Source organism: Cnephaeus nilssonii (assembly GCF_951640355.1).
Source record: "Cnephaeus nilssonii genome assembly, chromosome: 7".
Classification (NCBI taxonomy): domain Eukaryota; kingdom Metazoa; phylum Chordata; class Mammalia; order Chiroptera; family Vespertilionidae; genus Cnephaeus; species Cnephaeus nilssonii.
This window is the reverse complement of record NC_137078.1, coordinates 7,660,132-7,683,835: the sequence shown is the minus strand read 5'-3', so window position 1 is coordinate 7,683,835 and position 23,704 is coordinate 7,660,132. Positions and strand designations below refer to the sequence as shown.

The following is a 23,704-nucleotide window of genomic DNA, read 5'->3' as shown; positions in this document are numbered from 1 at the left end:
AGGGGACCCAAGCTTGCAGGGGAGGGTAGTTAGGGGCAATCGGGCCGGCTGGGGAGCAGTTAGGCGTTGATCAGGCTGGCAGGCAAAAGTGGTTAGGAGCAATCATGCAGAGGCAGGCAAGCGGTTGGGAGCCAGAAGTCCTGGATTGTGAGAGTGATGTCCAACTGCCCATTTAGGCCCAATCACCCCCCTCTCCCATGTACGAATTTCATGCACCGGGCCTCTAGTATAATATAATATAATATAATATAATATAATATAATAATAAAAGAGTAATATGCTAATTAGACTGGACAGCCAAATGACCTTCCGGACATCATTCTGGATGTCCTTCTTTATGAAGCCATTGTGGAAGGGGCCAAGGCAGAGGTGGTTAGGGCGATCAGGCAGGCAGGCGAGTGGTTAGGGGTGATCAGGCAGGCAGGTAAATGGTTAGGGGCAATCAGGAAGGCAGGAAAAGTGGTTAGGGGCATTCAGGCAGGCAGGAAGGTGAGCAGTTAGGGACAGCAGTCCTGGATTGCTAGAGGGATGTCTGACTGCTGGTTTAGGCCCCATCTCACAGGTATCGGGCCTAAACCGGCAGTCAGACATCCCTTGAGGGGTCCGAGATTGCGAGAGGGTGCAGGCTGGGCTAAGGAACCCTCACCCATCAATGCACAAATTTCATGCATTGGGCCTCTAGTATAATAGAATCCTATATAATAAAGAGCTAATATGCAAATGAGTTGTCACGCTCTCATGCCATCACATCATAACAACTCAGACACTCAACACTGGGGAGACAGGAATGGGGATCAGCCAGGCACAAATGAGCTCACGAGAAAGGAATGGGGACCAGCCAGGCTGCGGCGTGGGGAGGGACAAGCCGCCTGCCCTGTGGTCCCGGGTGCCAGAGGCTGCACCTGTGCCTGTGGCCCAGCCTGGCCCAGGAGAGGGACAAGCTGCACACCCCATGGTCCTGGGTGTCAGAGGCTGCACCTGCGCCTGCGGCCTGGGAGAAGAACAAGCCACCTGTCCCATGGTCCTGGGCATCAGCACCTGTGTCTGTGGCCCAGGAGAGGAACAAGCAGCCTGCCCTGCCATCCTGGGCTCCAGCACCTGCAACTGTCACCCAGGAGAGGGACAAGCTGCCTGCCCTGTGGTCCTGGGCACCTGCGGCTGTAGCCCCGGCGAAGCCGGCCTGGGTCCTGGGTGCCTGCAGCCATCCAGAGGGAAGGAAGCCTGGGTCCCGGGTGCTGGCAACCAGCCAGAGGAGGGAATCCTGGGTCCTGGGTGCGGAGCGAGGCAGAGGTAGTTAGGGGCGATCAGGCCAGCAGGGGAGCAGTTAGGGGCAATCAGGCCAGAAGGGGAGTAGTTACAGGCAATCAGGCAGGCAGGCAGAGGGGTTAGGAGTGATCAGGCAGGCAGGAAGGCGAGTGGTTAGGAGCCAGCAGTCCTGGATTGCGAGAGGCAGTCAGACATCCCTCAAGGGGTCCCAGATTGGAGAGGGTGCAGGCCAGGTTGAGGGACACCCCCCCCCGCATGAATTTTGTGATTTTGTGCACTGGGCCTCTAGTATAATATAATGTAATGTAATATATATGTGTATATATATATATATATATATATATATATATATATATACACATATACATACATACTAGAGGCCCAGTGCATGATTAAATCATGCACGTGTATGGTCCCCTAGGTCTAACCTGCCGTCCTGGTGCCGGAGCGGACAGGCACCCAGCTCCCACACTTTCGCTTTCGATCGCGGGGGAGCTGGGTGCCTGTACGCTGGTGCACCAGGCCTTTCAGAAGCCTCCGGTGCGGCGAAGGCTTCTGAAAGGCCTGGTGCCTGAGTGGACAGGCACCCAGCTCCCACACTTTTGCTTTCGATCACTGGGGAGCTGAGTGCCTGTCCGCTGGTGCACCAGGCCTTTCGGAAGCCTCCGCCGTGCCTGGTGCCGGAGCGGACAGGCACCCAGCTCCCCCGCTATTGATGGTCCATGGTGGGACCTGGGCTCGCTGCCCCAGAGGCCCCTTCTGTGCCACAGCACAGCCATGGCGTAGACGCTGAGCTTGCGCCGCCGCTGGCGACACGAGCTTAGCATCCTTCCGGCCCAATCAGCCTCCCCGGCCACCCCGAGCCCCGCCCCCCCATGCCTCCTGGCCAATCATGGGCATAGTGAAGGTACAGTCAATGTGCATATGTGTCTATTATTAGGTAGGATATATATATATATATATATATATATATATATATATATATATATCCTATATAATAGAAGGCCAATATGCAAATTGGTCAAATGGTGGAACGACCAGTCGCTATGACGCGCACTGATCACCAGGGGGCAGACTTTCAATGCAGGAACTGTCTCCTGGTGGTCAGTGTGCTCCCACAGGGGGTGCACCGCTCAGCCAGAAGCCCTGAATGGGGCTCATGGCTGGTGAGTGCAGCGGGGGTGGTGGGAGCCTCTCCCGCCTCCACAGCAGTGCTAAGGATGTCTGACTGCCAGCTTAGGCCCACTCCCCAGGCCTAATCTGTCAGTCAGACGTCCCCTGAGGGCTCTCAGACTGTGAGAGGGTGCAGGCCGGGCTGAGGGAACCCCTCCCAAGTGCATGAATTTCGTGCACTGGGCCTCTAATATATATATATATATATATATATATATATATATATATATATATATATATATATATATTAGAAAAAAGATAACCATTCATTAAAGTGACAAGCAAAGACTTGATTGAGAAATTGGTAGATGAAACAAACCTTCATGAATGATTCCAGTACCTAATTTGTAGAAGAAGAAGCAAGTAAAGGGACAGGTGGTCTATGTGGAGCAAGGTAAACAGCAGAATATAGTGTGTGTGTGTGTGTGTGTGTGTGTGTGTGTATGCGTGCGTGCATGTACACACTGTTGGGTTAGGAGCTTTGCTTGCATGGTGGTGGCTTAGGGAAATGGGATACATAGAGATAGATATGTGGAGAGAACCTTGAATTGCAAGCTAAGAGATTTTGATTTTGTTTTGTTTCAACTAGGAGCTAGAGGAATTCCTTCTGGATTTAAAAAATATTTTAGTAGAATGTCTTCTTCATTTTTTATCATAGACATGAACAGTGAGTTTAGAAAAAGGGAGAAGTCAGAAAGAGTTATAATGTGGCACTGATATAACCCATATAAAGCCCTGAAGCTGAGTAATGATATTGGAAATGAAAGATATTGTTACAAAAAATAATTATAAAGAAAGATTTAACAGTCTTCAATTACAATAAGAAAAAAGAGGTCAGAGGGGAAAATAACTAACATATGAACCTCTAGTTCACAGTTGTAGGATGATGATAAAATCAACAGAATTAAAGAATCTGAGAAGAAGAGATGGTTTATGCTGTAAGTTGATTAATTATATATGTACGTATAGCACTTTGAAGCTTAGAGAAGAAATTGTATTTAGCCTTTTATTCCACCAATTTAATAATGCCTGAAGTAGTAACCAAAGAACTTGATTTCTTATCAATTAGATACATTTTATAGCAGAAAACCACTCTAAAATGCATCCTTACATATATTTGCCCTGCCATGGTTTTACTAGCACATTTGATCTATGAACTTAGGCATTTTAAGTTCTGGTCTCATACAAAGCAATATATCATGAATAAATAGATTCATCCCTGGAGCTGTGTTCATTAGAAGACCAACTGCATCTTTTATGAGAGCTGTCACCTGCCAAACTAACCTCACCTCCAACATTCATAAAGGAGCTTTATTTCTGGAAGTTTAAGATGATGCTAAGAAAACTCAGAATCTCAGCACTGTCACTTGCTTTTGGATATTTAAAAATAAAAATGAGAAGTCTTTGAGCTAGTTAAATATTTCTGGATTTAACTAAAATATAAGAGAGTAAAATTCTGGGAAATGGAAATAAAACATCTAGAAGAAAAAGAGGAAATATTGTAATCATTGCTAAATATTATCATCTTGTAAATTAATGGCTAAACTGTAATTCTAACTGTAATTCATTCTTTTACATCTTCCTTCTGTATATTAGAGATGCAAGGAAGTAAAGAACAAAAGAACCAGATATGAGTATAAAATTCATTCTTCATTTTTCCTTTTTGAGTCTCTAGTGTAAACACTAATAGAGTCAAAAGCTTTTCATGATAAGAAAAAGAAAGAAAACATCCAGGAGAACCAAGGGTGTTTAGATCACCCACAGGAAATGAGTCATGATCAGTAGTCTTAGCTCAGTCCATAGCCTTTGCAGAAGGGTGTTGCTCTTATGGGATACACACCTGAGGTCATGTACATGCACAAATCATCACAGCTGCCAGCACAGAGTGCATATTCCATTTACTTAAGATTCAGTATCTCTTAGGTGGTGGATATTATTAAATACTAGAGGCCCCATGCACAAAGATTTGTGCAAGAATGGGCCTTCCTTCCCTAACCGATTTGGCTCAGTGGATACAGCGTCAGCCTGCAGACTCAAGAGTTCCAGGTTCGATCCCGGTCAAGGGCATGTACCTTGGTTGTGGGCACATCTCCAGTAGGGGGTGTGCAGGAGGCAGCTGATCGATGTTTCTCTCTCATTGATGTTTCTAACTCTGTATTCCTCTCCCTTCCTCTCTGTAAAAGATCAATAAAATTTATTTAAAAAAAAGAAAAAGAGAATGGGCCTTCCTTCCTCTGGCTGCTGGCACCACCTTTGCTCTGGCCAGAGCTGCCTTTTTGCTCAGGCCTGGAGCCACCTTTCCGCCTTCCCACACTGCTCAGAGGCCGGGAGTGGCTAGGGTGGTGCGGCATGCCTGCATCGTCGCTATGGCGATGACGCAAGTGTCCCACCCCGCCCTTCGCCCTCCACACCTGCGTATGCAAATTAACCCACCATCTTTGTTGGGTTAATTTGCATACTCACTCCTGATTGGCTGGTGGGCGTCATGAAGGTACAGTCAATTAGCATCTTACTCTTTTATTAGTTTGATGCAATTACAATAATCAATTTTTTTTATTTTTGTTAATCCTCACTCAAGGATATTTTTCCATTTATTTTTAAAGAGAGTGGAAAGGAGTGATGGAGAGGGATAGAGAGAAAGATTGATGTGAGAGACACATCAATTGGTTGCCTACAGCACTTTCCCAGACCAGCGCTGGGGACTGAACCTGCAACCCAGATACCTGCCCTGGACCTGGAATTGAATCAGCAACCCTTTGGTGCATGGGCTGACACTCTAACTACTGAACCACACAGGCCAAGGCACAATGGTCACGTTTTAAGATTTTAGTTTGCAAAGGATGGACATTGACTAAAATATGTTCAGAACAAACAAAAGTGCTTTTAATAGGATATTAATAATGTTCATATCTCATAATTATACAGTACATTTTATTTAATAAAGCATGAATATATTACCTAATTTAACCTAGGATGTATATGCAATACATAATAAATATTTTTAGTGTCTTACATAATAATTAAGCCTTTTCTTTGTTTTTAGACGGCAAATAGTGATGATTAATATTGAAACCCACAGTATTTCCAAGAGGAGTATTTCTATGCCCTATGAGGCGTTTATAGATTAACTGACACTAATGTAAGGGAAGGATAAGAGACTCATACAGGTTAGCATCAAGGTTTAAATTTTCAGGTTGAGGAAAGTGTGTTGCCTTCAAACTTAAAGGAACATCACACATAAGCTTCCAGCAGATGTAGCCTTGAAGGAAAGAAAGACTTAGACCTTTCTAAAAAGTAAACTGAGGGCACACTTCTCTGGCAAAATCTAACAAAACAACTAGAAATTTTTTTAAATTAAATTATAAAGAGATTTAACATTTAATGGTATGTGATTTACTATGTATTACTCTAGATGAAAAATAACATTTCTATTAGATTTTGCTGAGTTAGTATAAAATTCCAAATAATCTTTTACAAAAGAAAAAGAAGAAAGGAAGGAAGTAGGAAAGAAAAGAAAGAAGAGAGAAAGAGAGGAAGGGAGGGAGGGAGGAAAGAAGGTGAGGGAGAGAGAAAGAATATCTGCAAATGACCCCACTTACCAGTCCTATGAAAATACAAAAGAGCTGTACAACGTCTGTGTAGGCCACAGAATAGAGACCACCCACCAGGGTGTACAGAATGGCAATGAGTGCAGAAACGATGACAGAAATATGTACATTGACGTCAATAATCACACTGATAGTGGCTCCTGAAAGAACACAAACAAGAGAAGGCTCTAATCAAGGAACTAAAGTGGATTCAGATTTTTGTACAAAAATAAATTGAATGTTCAGTGACAGCAGCAGATGTTTTTCCCAGTGTCATATGAAATGTGAAAGCTAAAGTTAGTTTTCATATTGAAAATTCTAAATCTCAGTAAATTGATTATGCATATCTATCTATCTATCTATATATCTATATCTATATCTATATCTATATCTATATATCTATCTATAACTATCTATATCTATCTATCTATATACATATATATGTATATATATGTGTGTATATATATACATATATATGTATATATATATACATATATATATACATATATATATATACACACACACACACACACATACATATATATATATTAGAGGCCCAATGCATGAAATTCACACAAGAGTAGGCCTTCCTTCCACCGGCTGGTGCCCAGGACCTGGGTTTCCCTATGGCTGCCGGCAGGCACCCTGGACCGGGCTTTCCTTGCAGCCCCGGCTTCGTCCAGAAGGACATCCAGAAGGATGTCTGGTCTAATTTGCATATTATGCTTTTATTATTATAGATATATATGTATATAGATACAGATATATATTAAAATTCTTTCTAACTTAAAAATTAGTGCTTTACTAACTTATTTATGTGAGGACACCTGAAATTCATGATGTGATTTTAGAATCCCATAAACTATATTAAATTTAATTCTACCATAAAAACTTACATTAATTCCACCAACTGTTGGAAACTCTACTTAATATTAAATATATGCAATATATGTACTCTCATCTATGAGAAAAAACCCTTTATGATAAGCATAATGATTGATTTATACATATTACAATTAATATTCACATTCTGTTTTATATTAACTCTGACCCCTGCTAGCTTTTATTACATAGCAGATGGTCAAATTTCTAAGCAAAAAATAAATAAATAAATAAATAAAATTGGCAAATTGCATTTATTTTGAGACAAATTTCTAAGCAAAAAATAAATAAATAAGTAAAATTGGCACATTGCATCTTTTAACATTTTCTTTTTCAGCTTTGTTAAAGTTCTATTTTATCTTATCTTATTTTATTGGTGGAGCATTCCTGTCCTGTTCCTGGGACAGCAATGCATTGAATGGCCCCACATTTCAACATCACAGTTTTAAATAATATTCACCATCAAAATTTTAAACCTACCTTAGAAATCAAGTTTATGTTTTTCTTACTTTATGACTTTATTTATTGTGTTTGTTTGTGTCTATGTTTCCATTCAGGGTATTATGATATGGACAGTTGGACTACCTTAGACTGCCAGATCTGGATTTATTGATTTACAGAACTTTTCCCCATTGTTCTCAAAAGTTGTAGTTTATATTTCATATTATTAAATAGAGCAATGATATCAATGCTAACATACAAACAACAAACCTGTGATTTTAATTGTAATCTTATATTCTATTATCCCTCTTCAATTGCAAACTAATAGTGTATGCAACCCACCAGAGATAAAAATCCAATATCTCAAAGAGAAATATAAAATATTTTGATCTAAGATAATACAAAATATTTTTTAAACAAAATTATCTTAGTGTTTTGGATTTGGTAACAAAATTAAATTTCTTTTCTAAGTAAAAAACAATTAATAAAAGGAAAAGCCTGGTGAGGAACTGAAAAATGACGACAAGATTAATCTAGCTTATCTAATAAAGAAGGAATATGCTAATTGACCATCCCACCCTCACAAAGATGGCGGTGCCCACAGCCAATAAGGAGGGAATATGCTAATTGACTGCCACGCCTTCAAAGATGATGGTGCCCACAGCCACAAGATGGTGGTACCCAGTCCCCTCAGCCCTGCTGTGGCGGCAGGCATGGGGCATGGCTGGGCCCGCCCCCAGGTGAGCCTGGCCACACTCCGTGTCTGCCTCTAGATTCTCCCAGTCCCCTCAGCCCCACAGCCACCCAGGGCCAGCCCGAGGCACAGGCAAGCTTCAAATGTCAGCTGGCCAGCCGCCAGGGCCAGCCCGAGACGCAGGCAAGCCTCAGATGGTTGCTGCCCAGCTTCCCAGGGCTGCCTGATGCTCGGGTAACCTGGGCTGGCCGAAGCTTGTGCTGCCGGCAGTGGCAGCAGCAGAGGAGTGATGGGGGCGTGGCCTTCTCCTGATTGCCAGATTGCCTCCCACCCCTGAGGGCTCCCGGACTGTGAGAGGGGGCAGGCCGGTCTGAGGGATCCCGCCCCCCCCGTCCAGTGCATGAATTTTCATGCACCAGGCCTCTAGTATATATATAAAACCCTAATATGCAAATAGACCAAATGGCAGAACAACCGAACAACCAGTCGCTATGATGTATACTGACCACCAGTGGGCGTGCACGGAACATGGCAGTCATTGGCAGCAGGTGGCAGAGCATGTAACATGGTGGCATTGGCCATGGCGGGATGGTGGAGCAGGTGAGCAGGGGCACCAGAACAAGGCGGGGCACTGGTCGCTGTCATCAGGACGAGCCTCTGGTGGTTATTGAAAATTCTTTGCTCCCGTGCGCCACAGTCCTGCACAGTCTTGCACCTGCTGCTGGCAACAGAGCTGCTGCTCATACCCGCTGCCAGCACCCAGCGCTGGCCCTGACTGCTCAGCACCATCAGCGGGTGCGAGCAGCAGCTGCCAGCCCCAATTGCCCCTCAGGACTTCTCCACCTCCCCCTGCTCCTGAGGGATGATTGAGGCTGGCAGCCGCCTCTCACACCCACTGCAGGCAACGGCCCTGCTTGCACCCACTGCTGGTGCCAGCCCTGCTCACACCCGCAGCTGGTGCCAGAGCCGCCTCTCACATCCGCTGCCGGATCCCAGCACCAGTCCCAATCACTTGGCATCGTCAGCGGGTGAGAGAAGCAGCTGCCAGCCCCAATTGCCCCTGAGGGCTTCTCCACCTCCCCCTGCTCCTAAGGAGTAATTGGGGCAGCAGCCACCACTCTCACCCACTGATGGCACCGGCCCCGCTCACACCTGTTCCTGGCACCGGCCCCAATCACTCTGCGTCATCGGCAGGTGCGAGCAGGGGCAGCACCATCAGAGCATGGTAGCGGCAGCAGTGGCAGTGGAAGTGGGGCTGCCAACAGACAGGGGACCGGGGGCCATGGCGGGAGGGGCCTGGATGGAGCATGGAGGATGGGCCGAGATCTGCCCCTGTGCCCACCGCAGCCTCGTGGCACACAGTTCCTTTCAAGGTGCACAAATTCATGCACTGGGCCCCTAGTTATTTATAAGTGATGGGATAAATGACTTATTTTTTGTATAGATATTAAACAAATTATTTTTTCTCAAATTATTTACTTCATGTTGAAACTTTAGTTGCAACTCTTGGCCATTTTTCTTTTGATCTAGTTCTCTATTTTAATAACAAAATTTTAAAAGTTATAGTCCATGAGTTATAAATAGTGTAATTATTACCCTACCTCTTTTCAATGCTGTCTGTATGTTATAAAAGTAAGATCACTGGACTAGAATCAGAAACATTTGGGATACTGGTAGATGCTGCCATCTGGTTTTAACTCAGTGGTTGTAAAGAAGTCACCTATGCTTCCATCATTATTAAGATTGGGATGAATTTTTCTCTAAAATATTTTCTGAATATTTTCATCATTTAGAGTGAGTAAAATCACTGAAATATTAGTTTGTTTTCTAATGCAGTCATAAAAATAAATATACTGTAACTAAAGTTATAAAAATTCACTGAATTTGAACTGTCAAAAATGTAAATACTATACCTTTCTTTAAAAAGTTATAAGGATGTTGTTCATTTATACCAAGAAGATATTTTAAGATTCTCCTAACTTTCAGTGGTGAACTATGTACATTCATGATAAGGTGGCAATGGATCTTATGCTTGTCTATTCTTAAGTATTTTAACTTGTTTATAATAAATATTAACTTTGAATCATTTCCAACTATTATTTTTGAAGAAAATCCAGGTGTTAATTTAAAATTAGACATATATTCTCTTTATCATAACATATATTTCCAAAAATAGCAGTAATGTTTTAATATACACTGTTCATTGTATATATGTACAGTGAGAGAGAGAATACATACTTTACATGTATATTGACATACACACATAGTAGATACATATATACAAAAATAACTACAACAAAGTTTAGTGTTTAGCTGTTGTTTTATATTTCTAAAATACTTTAGAAATATTAACTTATTAATTCTATTCTCCCTTAATTGCTCTGTTATATAAATTGATCTTTATTTAGTGAGAATAAATATTTTGTATTCTGTCACATATTCAGCCCACTCCTTTTTGATATTTTAGCAGGCAGTTTGTCTTAAAACCAAAATTTTCTGGTGTTGAAACCAATGACAAACAAACTATTGCTTCCTAGCTAATGAGAGCAAGGTAGCAAAGGAGGTGCATTTTCACACATTTTAATTAGAATGTACTAGTAAGTGCTGTGGTAGTTGTGGAGTATTGTTATCCAACACCAGGAAAGTCCAACATTTCTCACTGAGTTATTATAGTATTTTATAACTAGCAAATTCTCTTCTTTTTTTATCTCAAGTCATTCCTTTATTTTAAGTTGGGGACCAAGAAAACAAGATAAGATTATACAGGAGTTTGAGAGAGAAAGGAGTAAAAGGTAGTATAAACTAATATCCGATATTATAGTGGCCAGGTCTGATGGTAATGCTGAAACCATAAGACAAATTTGTCTAGAACATATAACATAGAAAGAAATTCATCTTATCTAACTTTTGTTTTGACCACTGAAAGTCCAGCTGTAGATTTCTTCTCTTTATTTCCATTTGTAAGAAGAGATGGAGAGTAACACAACAAATGCCTGTATATCAAACACTGACATAACTCACTGAGGAAAATAGTGGAACTTCCAACTCTATTGATCTTTGGAAAGGACCCCAGTGCTTAGTAGAATGGCTTAGATTTACCCTTGATCAAAAGGTAGGGTATTGACTCTGAAGATTCTCCATGATTTCACTGAAATCTTTTGCTTTTTAAAGCTTATAAGGGGGCAGGGAATCCAAGGGGCAAGGGCAAGTTGTCCTTAGCAATCATTAATCTTGGTAGTAAGTTAGGCCCTAAAGAGCCAAAGTTCATTTTATAGATCCCTAAACATATATACAATCCAATACTTTGCAATGTTAAGGGATCACATTGAGAAAGGATGTTACATTCTTTTTCTTTTTCTCTTTTGAAGAAAGTAGCAGAGCTAGGGGATTTCAAATGGTAGCAGAATAGGTGGAAGCTATAATCACCTCCTCCCAGGACCAAACTGGATCACAACTAAATTCAAGAACAATCATTCCAAATAACCAACTGAAGACTAGCTGAATAGGAGTCTTATAAACAAGTATTTACAAAGGAAGCTCTATTGAGATTGGTAGGAAGGGCAGAGTAACCAGAAGAGCTGTCCCCATTCCCATGGGCAGCAACTAAGGTTCTGGGGAGATATCTCAGCTACAGGGGGATCCCTGTTAGAAGCATGGGTGTAAACCCAAAGCCTGGTTCCCAATCCCACAGCACCGAGCCAGGAAGAAGCTCACAAGTAATATCCGGCTGTGAAAAGCAGCAGGGTTGCTATCTGTCAGAAAGAGACAGAGTCCGCTGGAGACACAGGCATCCTGCTAAAGGGCCAATGCACATGCATCATCCCTTATGCCAAAAGGTTGCAGGTTCAATTCCCAGTCAGGGTACATACCCATGTTTCAGGTTTGACCCCTGGTGGGGGTGTGCACAGGAGGCAACTGATTGATGTATCTCTCTCTCTCTCTCTCTCTCTCTCTCTCTCTCTCTCTCCCCCTCTCTCTCTCTCTTTCTCTCTCTCTCCATCTCCCTACCTCTCTTTCTAAAATCAATTAAATAAAAAGGGCCAATGCACAAAATTTCATTCTCAGTCACTCACCCTGGGTTCTGGCAGAGGGAGGGTGGAGTAGACTAGAGTAGTGTAAGGAGAGCCTGGGGTTTTAGGCTTTGGGGAGGGAGCTGTGGGAGCCATCAGGGTCTCTTAGCTGAGTCATTCTCCAATTCTTGTCTCCATCATTCTTGTGTGGACACTCCCCTGCATATGGCATCAGCCTGGGAGAAAGCTATTGCCCCACACTCCGGACTCCCTTTTGTCCCACCATGAGAACCTTAGACCCTTCTGAAGATTCAGCTTCCTTGGCCAGGGTTCAGAGGTCTGGGCAGACTCTGGAGATGTCAGGGACTGAGTTGTCTGGCTTTGGGGTGGGGCCATTTTCTCCACTTTCCTGTGAACCTGATTGGCATTTCCCCCTCATGAGAAATCCAATAAAAACACCCTCCCGACTTCTGGCAGACCCTTCCTCAGGGCTCCAGAGGCCCCATCCATCCAACTCATAATGGTTCTGCCATTTCTAGGTTGGGGAAAAATCCAGGAGAGACTGAATACTGTGGATCTGGGGCAGGTATTACACCTACCACCTTCTCTGAAGCCTGACTGACACCTCCCCAATGGAAGACCCACTAAACCTTCTCCGCAAGAGGTTCTTTCAATAACTGAGCTTGACAGGCAACTGGCAGGCAGAAGCAGCAGAAGGCAGATCTCATCGGGATGCCTTGGGACTTTTGTGGACTTTTTTCCTGAACTGGATGTTGGTAAAAGCTGGCCTTGGTGCTTATCTTGGTCCTTCCTGCATGCACACAAGCCCAGCAGATGCAGCCACAATTATGGATCACTTGTAGATCCAAACAGGTTACCAAGAACCAGGTACAGACTGATATTGTCCTGCTCGAGCCTGTCCCAAGAGGCCCAGAAGGAATACACCCAGTTACCAGCTTCAGACAACATCAGAGCAAGACCCAGTAAACTTCACAATATCCAAAGGGCAATCTCAGCAGGCACTAAACCCTGATGAGGGAAATTCTGCTTCATGCAGTCAGCACCTGCACAACAGCTCACATGCTATGGTTGGTGTTTGAGCCTCACAGTCAGCCACCTTAAGGTTCAATCACATGCACAAATAGGGCAATAGCAATCAAGACTCAAGTAAAAGGGAGGGGCCACATAACCGACACAAGTGATATTTATAGAGCACCCAGCTCAGGTGATCAAGGAGACTGCACCAGTGGGTTACATAGGACACCTACTATACAAGGCCACTCCACAAAAAAACTGGGAGTCATAGCAGATCTATCTAATATATAGAAACTAATATAAAGAGGCAGCCAAATTGGGGAGACAAATAAACAGGCCCTAAATGAAAGGACAGGAGAACACTCCAGAAAAAGAGCCAAATCAATTGGAGGCAAGAAATGTATCAGCGAAATAATTAAAAGTAATGGTTATTAGAATGGTCAATAAATTTAGTGAGAACTACACAGCATGAAATGGGACATAGAAACCATGAAAAGGAATCAGTCAAAAATGAAGAATACCATATCTGACATCAAGAATACACTGGAACCTTGGCTGGTGTTGCCCAGTTGGTTAAGTGTCATCCCATGAGCCAAAATGTTGCTGTTTCAATTCCTGGTCAGGACACGTGGTGCCTGAGTTGTAGACTTGTTCCCAGTGGGGGGCGGGGGTGTGAAGGAGGTAGCAAATTGATATTTCTCTCTCTCTCACTGATATTCCTTTCACTCTCCCTCTCCCTTACTCCTCTCTAAAATCAATAAAAAACATTTTTAAAGAGGAATATACTGAAAGAAATAAAAAGTAGGTTGGATGAAGCAAAGAATCAAATCAGGAATTTAGAAAATGAACTAGAAAAAAATCCACAAAATCAGAACAGAAAAAAATTAGGAGGAATGAGGATATTTAAGGGAACTTTGGGACAACATAAAACATAGCAACATTCTCATTATAGAGGTTCCATAAGGAGAGAGTCAGAGCAAGGGATAGAGAATTTATTTGAAGAAATAATGACCAAAAACTTCCCTAACCTGGTAAAGAAAAAAGACACACAAGTGCAGGAAGCACAGAGAGCACCAAACAAGATGAATCCAAAAAGGCCCACACCAAGACACATCATAATTAAAATGGAAAATATTGAAGACAAATACAGAATCATAACAGCAGCAAGAGAAAAGCAGTTATGGGAGCTCCTAAAATGGAGCTCCATATGACTGTCAGCTGATTTCTCAACATAAATACTTCAGGCCAGAAGGGAAGACATGTAATATTCAAAGTGATAAAAAGCAAGGACCTACAACCAAGGCTACTTTACCCAGCAAGGCTATCACTTAAAATTAAAGGACACATAAAATATAAAACTAGGCATCAATCCCAAGGGGAGAGGGGAAACACCCTGAAAAATACACAAACACATCAAGGCTAAATAATATGTTATTAAACAATTAATGGATTAACAATGAGATCAAGGAAGAAATCAAAAGATACCTTGAAATATATGAAAATGAACACAGCAACCCCAAATATATAAGACACAGGGAAAGTAGTCCTAAGAGAGATTCATAACATTACAGACCTACCTCAAGAAACAAGAAAAATCTCAAAAAAACACCCCAAAACTAACTTTACACTTAAAGAAACTTATAAAATTACAACAAACAAAGCCAAAAGCGAGTAAACATCAGAACAGCAATAAATGAAATAGAGTTAAAACACACACACACACACACACACACACATACACACACACACACACACACACACAAATAACCCCAATGAAACCAAGAGCTGGTTCTTTTAAAATATAAAGATTGACAAGCCTTTAGGAAGACTCATCAAGAAAAAAAGACAGAGGAGAAATAACAACCCATACCAAAGAAATACAAAGGGTTGTAAGAAAATATTGTGAACAACTATCCATATGCTAAAAATGTGGATGAAATAGACAAAATCCTAGAAATATACAATCTTTCAAAACAGAATCAGGAAGAATCAGAGAATCTGAACTGACAGATTACAATTAGTGAAATTAAAGCAGTAAAAAACAAACAAAACAAAAACAAAACAAAACAAAAAAACTTGCAACAAGAAAACGTCTTGGGCTGGATGGCTTCAGAGTTTAATTTTACCGAACATTCAAAGAAGAACTAACACCTATGTTTCTCAAACTATTCCAAAATTTCAAGAGAAGGAAAAACTCCCAAGCTCATTTTATGAGACCAGCATTATCCTAATTCTAAAACTAGATAAAGACACTACAAAGAAAGAAAATTATAGGCCAATATCCCTGATGAATATAGATGCTAAAATCCTCAATAAAATATTAGCAAACCCAATCCAGCAATACATTAAAAAGGTTGTAAAACATGAACAAGTGGGCCTTATTTCAAGGATGCAAGGTTGGTACAATATCTACAAATTAATAAATGTGATACATAAACAAAATGAAGGATAAAAATCATTTGATCATATCAACAGATGCAGAAAAACCATTTGATAAAATCTAGTACCCATTTATGATAAAAACTCTCAGCAAAGTGGGAATAGAGGGAACATACCTCAACATAATAAAGGTCATATATGACAAACCTATTTGACAATACTTCTAATAAGGAGTTAGAATGCAAAATTTTTAAGTAACTTATAAAACTTAACACTGAAAAACAATCTAATTAAGAAATTGGCAAAGGACCTGAATAGACACTTCTTCAGAGGACACACATATGGCGAATAGACATAATGAAAAAATGTCCATCATCATTAATCACCAGAGAAATGCAAATTAAAACCACAATGTGATATTAACTCACATTTTCCAGAATGGCTATCATTAATAAATCAACAAACAAGAAGTATTGACAAGGATGTGAATAATGAGAAACTGTGCACTGTTGGTGGGAATGCAGATTGATGCAGGAACTGTGGAAAGCAGGATGGAGTTACTTCAAAAAATTGTAAATGGAACTGCCTCATTACCCAGTTATTCAATTTCTTGGAATATATCTAAAGAAACCGAAACACAAATTCAAAAAAATATATGAACTCCTATGTTCATTGCAGTGTTACTTATAATAGCTAAGATTTGGAAGCAGTCTAAGTGCCCATCAGTAGATGAGTATATAAAAATGTAGTACATTTACACAATGGAATACTACTCATTCGACTGTAAATAAGAAAATCTTACCTTTTGTGACAGCTTGGATGAACCTGGAGAGTTTTATGCTAAGTGAAATAAGCTAGTCAGAGAAAGAAAAGTACCATATGATTTTACTTATATGTGAAATCTAATGAACAAAATAAACTAGCAAAAAAGTAGAGACAGACTCATAGATATAGAGAACATACTGACAGCTGTTAGAGAGGAAGAGGTTTGGGGTAGATGAGAAAGGTGAAGGGATTAAGTAAAAAAAAAGAAAAAAAAAGAAGAAAGACCCATGGACACAGACAACAGTATGTTGATTGCCAGAGGGAAGAGTAGTAGGGGAGTTAGAAGAAGGTAAAGGGAGGATAAATGGTGATGGAAGGAGACAAAATACAGATGATGCTCACAGAATTATATACCTAAAACCTATGTAATTTTAATAACCAATGACACTCCAATAAATTGAATTAAAAAAGAAAAAAGTAACTAAAGGACAAACCAAATCTATCTATCATCTATCTATCTATCTATCTATCTATCTATCTATCTATCTATCTAGATGGTTTATTCATTCATTTGTGATAGGATTACAACTGTTAACAAAACATAAATCCGGCTTTTAAGAAACTTATAATTTTTTATGAGATTGAAAATTGAGCATGAAATAAACAGGCCACAATCACACAAAGTGGTAAGTCCATTGAAAACAAAATTTTGGTGTGTCTAAAGAAGTCACACACACACAAAAAAAGCATCCAGCAAGTTTAGGATGACTTCTCTGAGGAAGTGGCATCTCTGAGAAGCTCTAGAAGACACTTTTTGGTTAGCAAGGCAGATGTGAGAAAGGAAAGAGGAGAGAGGAGTCCAAGGCAGAGGGAACCTGGGCTTGCACAGTGTCAGAGGCAAGAGGGGACTGTAGTTATGAAAGAAGAAAGAAGAAAGGAGGAGAGGGGAATGATGAGAGGAGAAAATCAGAGGCTAAGTTATATAAAGCCTATGGACCTGGTTACAAAGTTTGATTTTAAGCAGAAAAGGGATATAATTACATTTGTAGTTTAGAAGGATGAGTCTGGCTACCATGAGGAGACTACAGGAGGCGACAGAACTGTAAGCAGGGAGATGGTTGTATTAATCCAGGAGAAGGAGGCAGGGGAGGCCTAACCTGTGGCTGAAGAAAGTAAAGTTGTATATCTGATGGTGAACCAGAGAGTCCAGTAGAGCAATGTTTCATTCGTTCTTACCTAAGGCAGAGAAGATGGCTGCTGCCCAGAACATTTCTCCCATTAGTGCAGGAATAAATAGGAGGCCGCCCATGCGTTTGCCATAGATCTGCTGAAATGGGTCTAACATGGTCACATAGCCCCTGGAACGCATAGGTTTTGCAAAAAACAGACCACCTAAAAGGAATGATAAAAGTGTTTATGACAAAATTACTAATTCCTAATATAATAGTCTTGGCCAACCTTTTATTATGCTACAATTTCTCAAGAGAAATGATTCTTTAAAGACACATATGTATTAAGGAACCAGTCTAAAATATGAATATAGAACCAAGAAATAGTCAGCAACCAAAGGCAAATTTCTTAATACTTTTGTTATTGTATGTATCCAAAGGACAATTGAGTGTGTATCTGAGGCATGTGGATTAAAAAAGATGGACAAGCACAGCACCCACTAAAATGCCTTGATGCATCGCCGAGCACAGCAAATATTCAGATATTTTGATTAAGCACAAGATTTAATTAAACTATTTTAGGTGCAAAAATAAGTTAGGAATACTCTGTTACATAATATTCGTGACCTTTTATTAGTGTGATTTACACAGAGAAATTCAGGTACAATTCAAGTTGATTCATTTTAAATTATATATCCATGCTATTTTTGAAAGAAAAAAGAAATATCATTATGTTAAAGAAAACACTGTTCTGATAGCTATAACACCAAGGGATTTTTTTTTATGTATTCCATAATCAAGAAATCTAATAATCTATACATGTGCTACCAATTTCTGTAGTAGCTAAAGATTTCTGGTAACATTTTCCCACAATAGTTATTTACATTGTTTGACTTATTTCACTTGTTATTTATATTCCTGCTCTTTACTGAGTAGGTCACTGAGGTTTGAACTTTCACTTACCTAAAATCAGACTGAGAGAATATCCAATTGGTGCCTGAGCCCAAGCTAGACCATAATCTGGTACATACACTGCTTCAGCTGTCCCGTTGATGTAACCTCCTCCAACCCAAGTGGCTGAAAGAGAATGAAGAATGAGGGAAAGACACTCTCACACCTGTCACACCCTAGGCCTGCTCAGTCTAGCACATTGGCCATTAGCCTCATGTGGCTATTTATTATCTTAAGTGTGGTTAGTCTATATGAAATGCTCTACGAGTGTAAAATACACATGGATTTCAAAGACTTAATATGTTAAACAATTTTAAAAAGACTTAGTATGAAAAACTAAATGTAAGATATCACAGTGATGAAAACATTTACAATGTATTGAGTTAAATACATGCTATTATTTACATTAATTCAACTATTCTTTACACTTTCTAAAGTGGTTTGTAGAAAATGTAGCATTACATTTGTGGCTCTCATTATATTTCTATTGAACAGGGTTGCCCCCCAGATATTTTCTAAATCCATTTAGTCATCAACATTTTTAAATGATATTGTTAGTACACAAAGTTTGAAATAATACGTAATATGGTACATGATTATTTCTATTCTCAATAAAACTACAACTTTCCCCCCCAGCCTCCATAACATGGGTCAAATGTCTTTATTTCAAGGTTCTTGTGTTTTAATTGTGTTGATCTATTCCTATTGATGGTGACTATTGTCCTCAAGGGTGTGTGTGTGTGTGTGTGTGTGTGTGTGTGTGTGTGTGTGTATGCACATGTGTAGTTGTCGGTGTGTATAATTTTTGTTAATAGAATCAGTTTAAATCATAATTAAGTTGTACTTACTACCTTAAATTGTTAAGAGAGTGAAGGGAGGAAAGATATGTCACTTACTCCGAGGTGTCCTAAAGTGAGTTTAAGTTACCTTTTCCTACTCTCTTTTCAAGTACCCAACATACACTTAGAACCTAGACAAGCATTCAGAAAAATTTACAATCAATGTTGACTGCATATCCATTTGCAATTCTTTGTTCTAATATGGCTCTTCTAGTGAGACATTTGATATTTCATAGATAATAATAAATATTTTTAGATGTTACTTAATACAATTTCTGTAGCATAATAGTTGAAGAAGAGGTAAAGGAAGTCCCCCACCCCCCCAAAAAAAGAACCCTGCATTTTGGTTAAACAGTTCTGAAGATGATGTACAAACTGTTATTTTCTGTGAGAATACAATATAATATTTTATTCTTGCTGAAAAACTAATATTAATGGAACACTTAAATTTCTGCAGTTTATATATTTTAAGAGTATAAATAAAATATTTAAAATAATTTCTATGGAGAATTTGTGTAAAATTATGAGGAACATAGGTTGCAAGAAGCTTACAAGATATGAGACTGAATTCTAAGCTGTATCATCCAATTTGACTCTAAAAAATTCTCTAAAATCTCATAGAATGTAAATAAAATTTCTAAAATATATATATGAAGCTACAGAAAACAAGCATTTCTCTTGTATTCACACCAAAATCTATGTAGCTTAAAAAAATCCAAACACAAAACAAAGAAGAGAGAATATTATTTTTAAAGGGCTAACATAAAAAGACCTCCCTGAAAAGGAACTTTAAGTATACGTAAATGGGAAGTTTAGTACAAAACCCTACAATGGACCAACACCCAGTTGGCAGCCACTGTCATCTTCATAGTAGCTTTTGCATGGGAGTTAATAAATAACCAAAGCGTTCATTTGCTTTTTCATTTGAAGCCCTGCTGAAATTTTTAAAAAGGTTCCCTCTCCCCGCCTCACTGTATGTAACTAGGACCTGAAAAGATGAATCCTCTCAGGCACAGGACCGGAGACTATCTTCCATCTTCCTCCTAGCAACTACTACTGGTAACACCACACCAGCAATGTTTCATTGCACAAAGCAAATGGCCTGATGGTCTTACGAGCAAAAGTTTATTAGTAATTATTTTTCATTGTGTAGGTCTCCTTCCATTATCCAAAAAGAAAATTGGTGCCTGAATAATCACAAACATTATAACATAGAAGTGAAGACGTAGTTACTTGTCATAGGTAGAGTCCTTCCTTTTTTATCAAGCTAGCACCTTCAAGGACAGAGTTTGTTGTGCCTGTTTGTAAATTTCATGTCAGATGCATTTTTATTTTCGATTTTTATTCTTTATCAAAAATATAAAATCAATTAAATTGACAAAGGTTAGATAACATGGTTCATATTTTAAAAGAATTAAGATATTGATCAAGATTCTTTTCAGTTCTGAGAGATTAGAAAATCTTTTAAAACTGAGCTAAACCAGGATTCTTTATAAGAAACATTATAATTCAATTTTTTTTCTATACAATTTAACAGACTATAGGTGAAATAAGCCAGTCAGAGAAAGACAAATGCCATATGATTTCACTTATATGTGGAATCTAATGAACAAAATAAACTAACAACAAAAAATAGAAACAGACTCTCAGAGAACAGACTGATAGCTGTCAGAGGGAAGGAGGTTGGGGGCTGGGTGAAAAGGTGAAGGGATTATGTGATTATGCAAAAAAAAACCGCACACCACTTCCCAAAAAACTCATAGACACAGAGTATGGGGGTTGTGTGGAGGGAGGTAGGAGAGGGTAAAGGGGGGATTCATGGTGATGGAAGGAGACTTGATTTTGGGTGGTGAACTCATAATACAATGTACAGATGATTTATTATAGAATTGTACATGTGAAAGCTATATTATTCTATTAACTGATGTCAAACCAATAAATTCAATAAAAAGAAAAGAGAAAAAGTGGAAAAGGTTAAGAAAACAAGCTATTAGATTGAAAAAAATCACTGTAAATGATAAAAAAAATTCTGAAATATCTTTATGAGCAAAATAAATAGAATATTAAACTAGAGTAATAAAACATTATAATAATTTATAATAAAAACAATGCTTTGATATACAACAGCTTATTTATTCTTTCCAACTTTTTTTATTTAGTGAAATCAGACACCTTTGTTTTATTTTCTTCTCATTTTCTTTGTAATAGGAGAAATCTGAGGGAAATATAATCACAATTTTTTCAATGCTCTTCAAAAATCAGTATCAGATATGGATCTTTAAGGGAAAGAGGAAATGCTATAATGAAAACTGAAGATGAAGATATAAAGTTGTGTTCACTGTTCATCAATAGGTGGATAATAAGAGAACATAAGTAAGAAAATCCATGCCAAAATTTCAGTGAATGATTTTTATTCTTAGTGATTTTGTATTTATCTAAGTTAGCATATCAGGCATCATAGAAAATATTTTGCACAATACAATTTGTTCCAGATATGTGTGTATGTAAAAAGAAAAAAAAAACACAGGATAAAAGACCTCCTTACAACTGTGTACATTTATAAAGAAATAAAGAGGAACCAGTGAGAGGGTTAAGTGTGATGAGATCATAAAAAGGCCCTGGGCGTGGCTCCCAGAAGACCTGAGTCTTTGTTAACCATGTAAATCTGTGTATTCACTTAACCTCAAACCCTTTTCAGAGTTCTGAAATATAAAGATAAAGACATTCATAAAGACCAAATGAAACTACATATACTTGGCCAAGAGTTAACAAAAGAAAATGTGAATATCTGAAAGAAAAACCTATAGCACACAAATTATTATAGAACATTATAGATTTCAGATGGCCAAACAGAGATATAGTCTTCACAGATCGGTCTGGTGAAGTATTTCACATAGAGAGAAAATAAATCCTTTTTAAATAAGACTTCAGGACTGAAACTGGGCATCATTTGGATATGATTTCCAAAGGCTTCTTTTCCCATGAGCACTCAGAGTTGCTGTTAGTATGGGTTATATTGCTGATGTTTAAAAACTAATGAGATTCTAAAAGAAAAAGTATTTTTAGTAAATATGTATCCAATAATATTAAAATTTTAATTTTTTTTTCAGAAATATTGTCAATGACCAAAAAGAACATAAAAGAGAAATAAGCCACCACTTAAACAGGACCACCTCTGGGCAAAAGAGGACAGAATATCAGCCCCTCCTGGCACAGAGAAGGTTCAAATGAGAGAGAGAGCTGCTGGGGATTCCTGTTAAGACATGCCCTGAATGAATTTTTGTCTTTTGTTTCAAGATTTTTGGAAATCTTTTCCTTCAGTGCTGTGGATTCCTACCATCTGATTGTCCTCCTGCAAGGAAATTAGTTTATCAAATGGGATAATTAATTTCAAATCAGGGCATCAATTTGGAATTTTGTTGCCCCTGAATTTATTGTTTAAAGCCATCACTAGTTATTGTTTTACTGATACTCATCATTTCAGACAGTGCAAAGTCACAACTTCCTACCCAAGTTAGTGAACAAGATGAGATGCTGACCTTATCACGTTAATTACCAGATACAGAACTTGTAAGACTAAGACACTTTTGCACTTTCACCCACCTCTTTGTTTTCCCTGTTCCCACCCACTGAACAGCCCAGGTTTGCTTTATTCAGATTCTACATAGTGGTTAATTATAAGATCACTTTGTTCAAATACTACTGAGTTGAACAGTTTTATTTTTGTTTAAAATAAATGTAAAATTATTTTTAAAATATATATGTAATGAACACAAAGAGTAACATTTGCTTTGTCACTCTGAGAGGCCAAGGAGGGGCGGGCAGCATGGAGCTGGACATCTGAACCTACCTGTCATGGTGAAGCCGCCCACCAGCAGGCCAATGTCTCGGCCACCGACTATGATGGCCTCCCTGCGCTCCTCTGCGCTGCCACTGTTTTTGGTTTTCCAGGCAGCCCATATTCCAACAGCCAATATTAGAAGGTAGAACAGGATGATAGCTATCAGTCCTTCCACATGGAAAGCCATTTTTATCTAGAGGTCTGGAATCTTCCACAGCTGGCTACTTCATTAGACTTCTGAAGAAAATACAGTAGCACATTATAAACCAGCCACATATACATAGCCAGTCGGAAGTAAATCAATTGGCTCATGAGAAATCCTTTGCCACTTGAAGAAAAAGTACATTGAAATCACATGTTAAACTAGTAGTTACCAACAGGTGCCTATTATATTATTCTATTTAACAATATAACATTGTTTTGAGCACTCAAGGAAAAAAATGAAAATGCTTTGTAACCTTTATAACAAATGTAATCATGATCATTCTGTGTTTAATACATTCTTTCAATATAAAATTAACCTTTTCCTGTACCTTCACTCAGTAATTTAGTCAAGAAATCACTTAGAAAGAGCATGTATCTGCTTGCTTTTGAGAACTAACTTACTATTCCATCTAGAATTATTCAGTAAGGTAAGTATACCATAAAAGACTGCTCTGAGAATTATAACAT

At 39.2% G+C, this 23,704-nt stretch overlaps 1 protein-coding gene across 1 annotated transcript in view; it reads right to left on the bottom strand.

Annotated features, from left to right (window-relative positions):
• SLC5A7 (solute carrier family 5 member 7) overlaps window positions 1–23,219 on the bottom strand; it is a gene marked incomplete at both ends in the record, with an annotated part of 33,008 nt that extends 9,789 nt beyond the window's left edge. Inside the window, 4 exons of the mRNA XM_079778370.1 lie at window positions 6,039–6,187; window positions 17,469–17,624; window positions 18,365–18,478; window positions 23,042–23,219. Of these exons, the coding sequence (XP_079634496.1) occupies window positions 6,039–6,187; window positions 17,469–17,624; window positions 18,365–18,478; window positions 23,042–23,219 (597 nt within the window). The remainder of the gene's footprint in view (window positions 1–6,038; window positions 6,188–17,468; window positions 17,625–18,364; window positions 18,479–23,041) is intronic.
• Window positions 23,220–23,704: the final 485 nt, after the last annotated feature.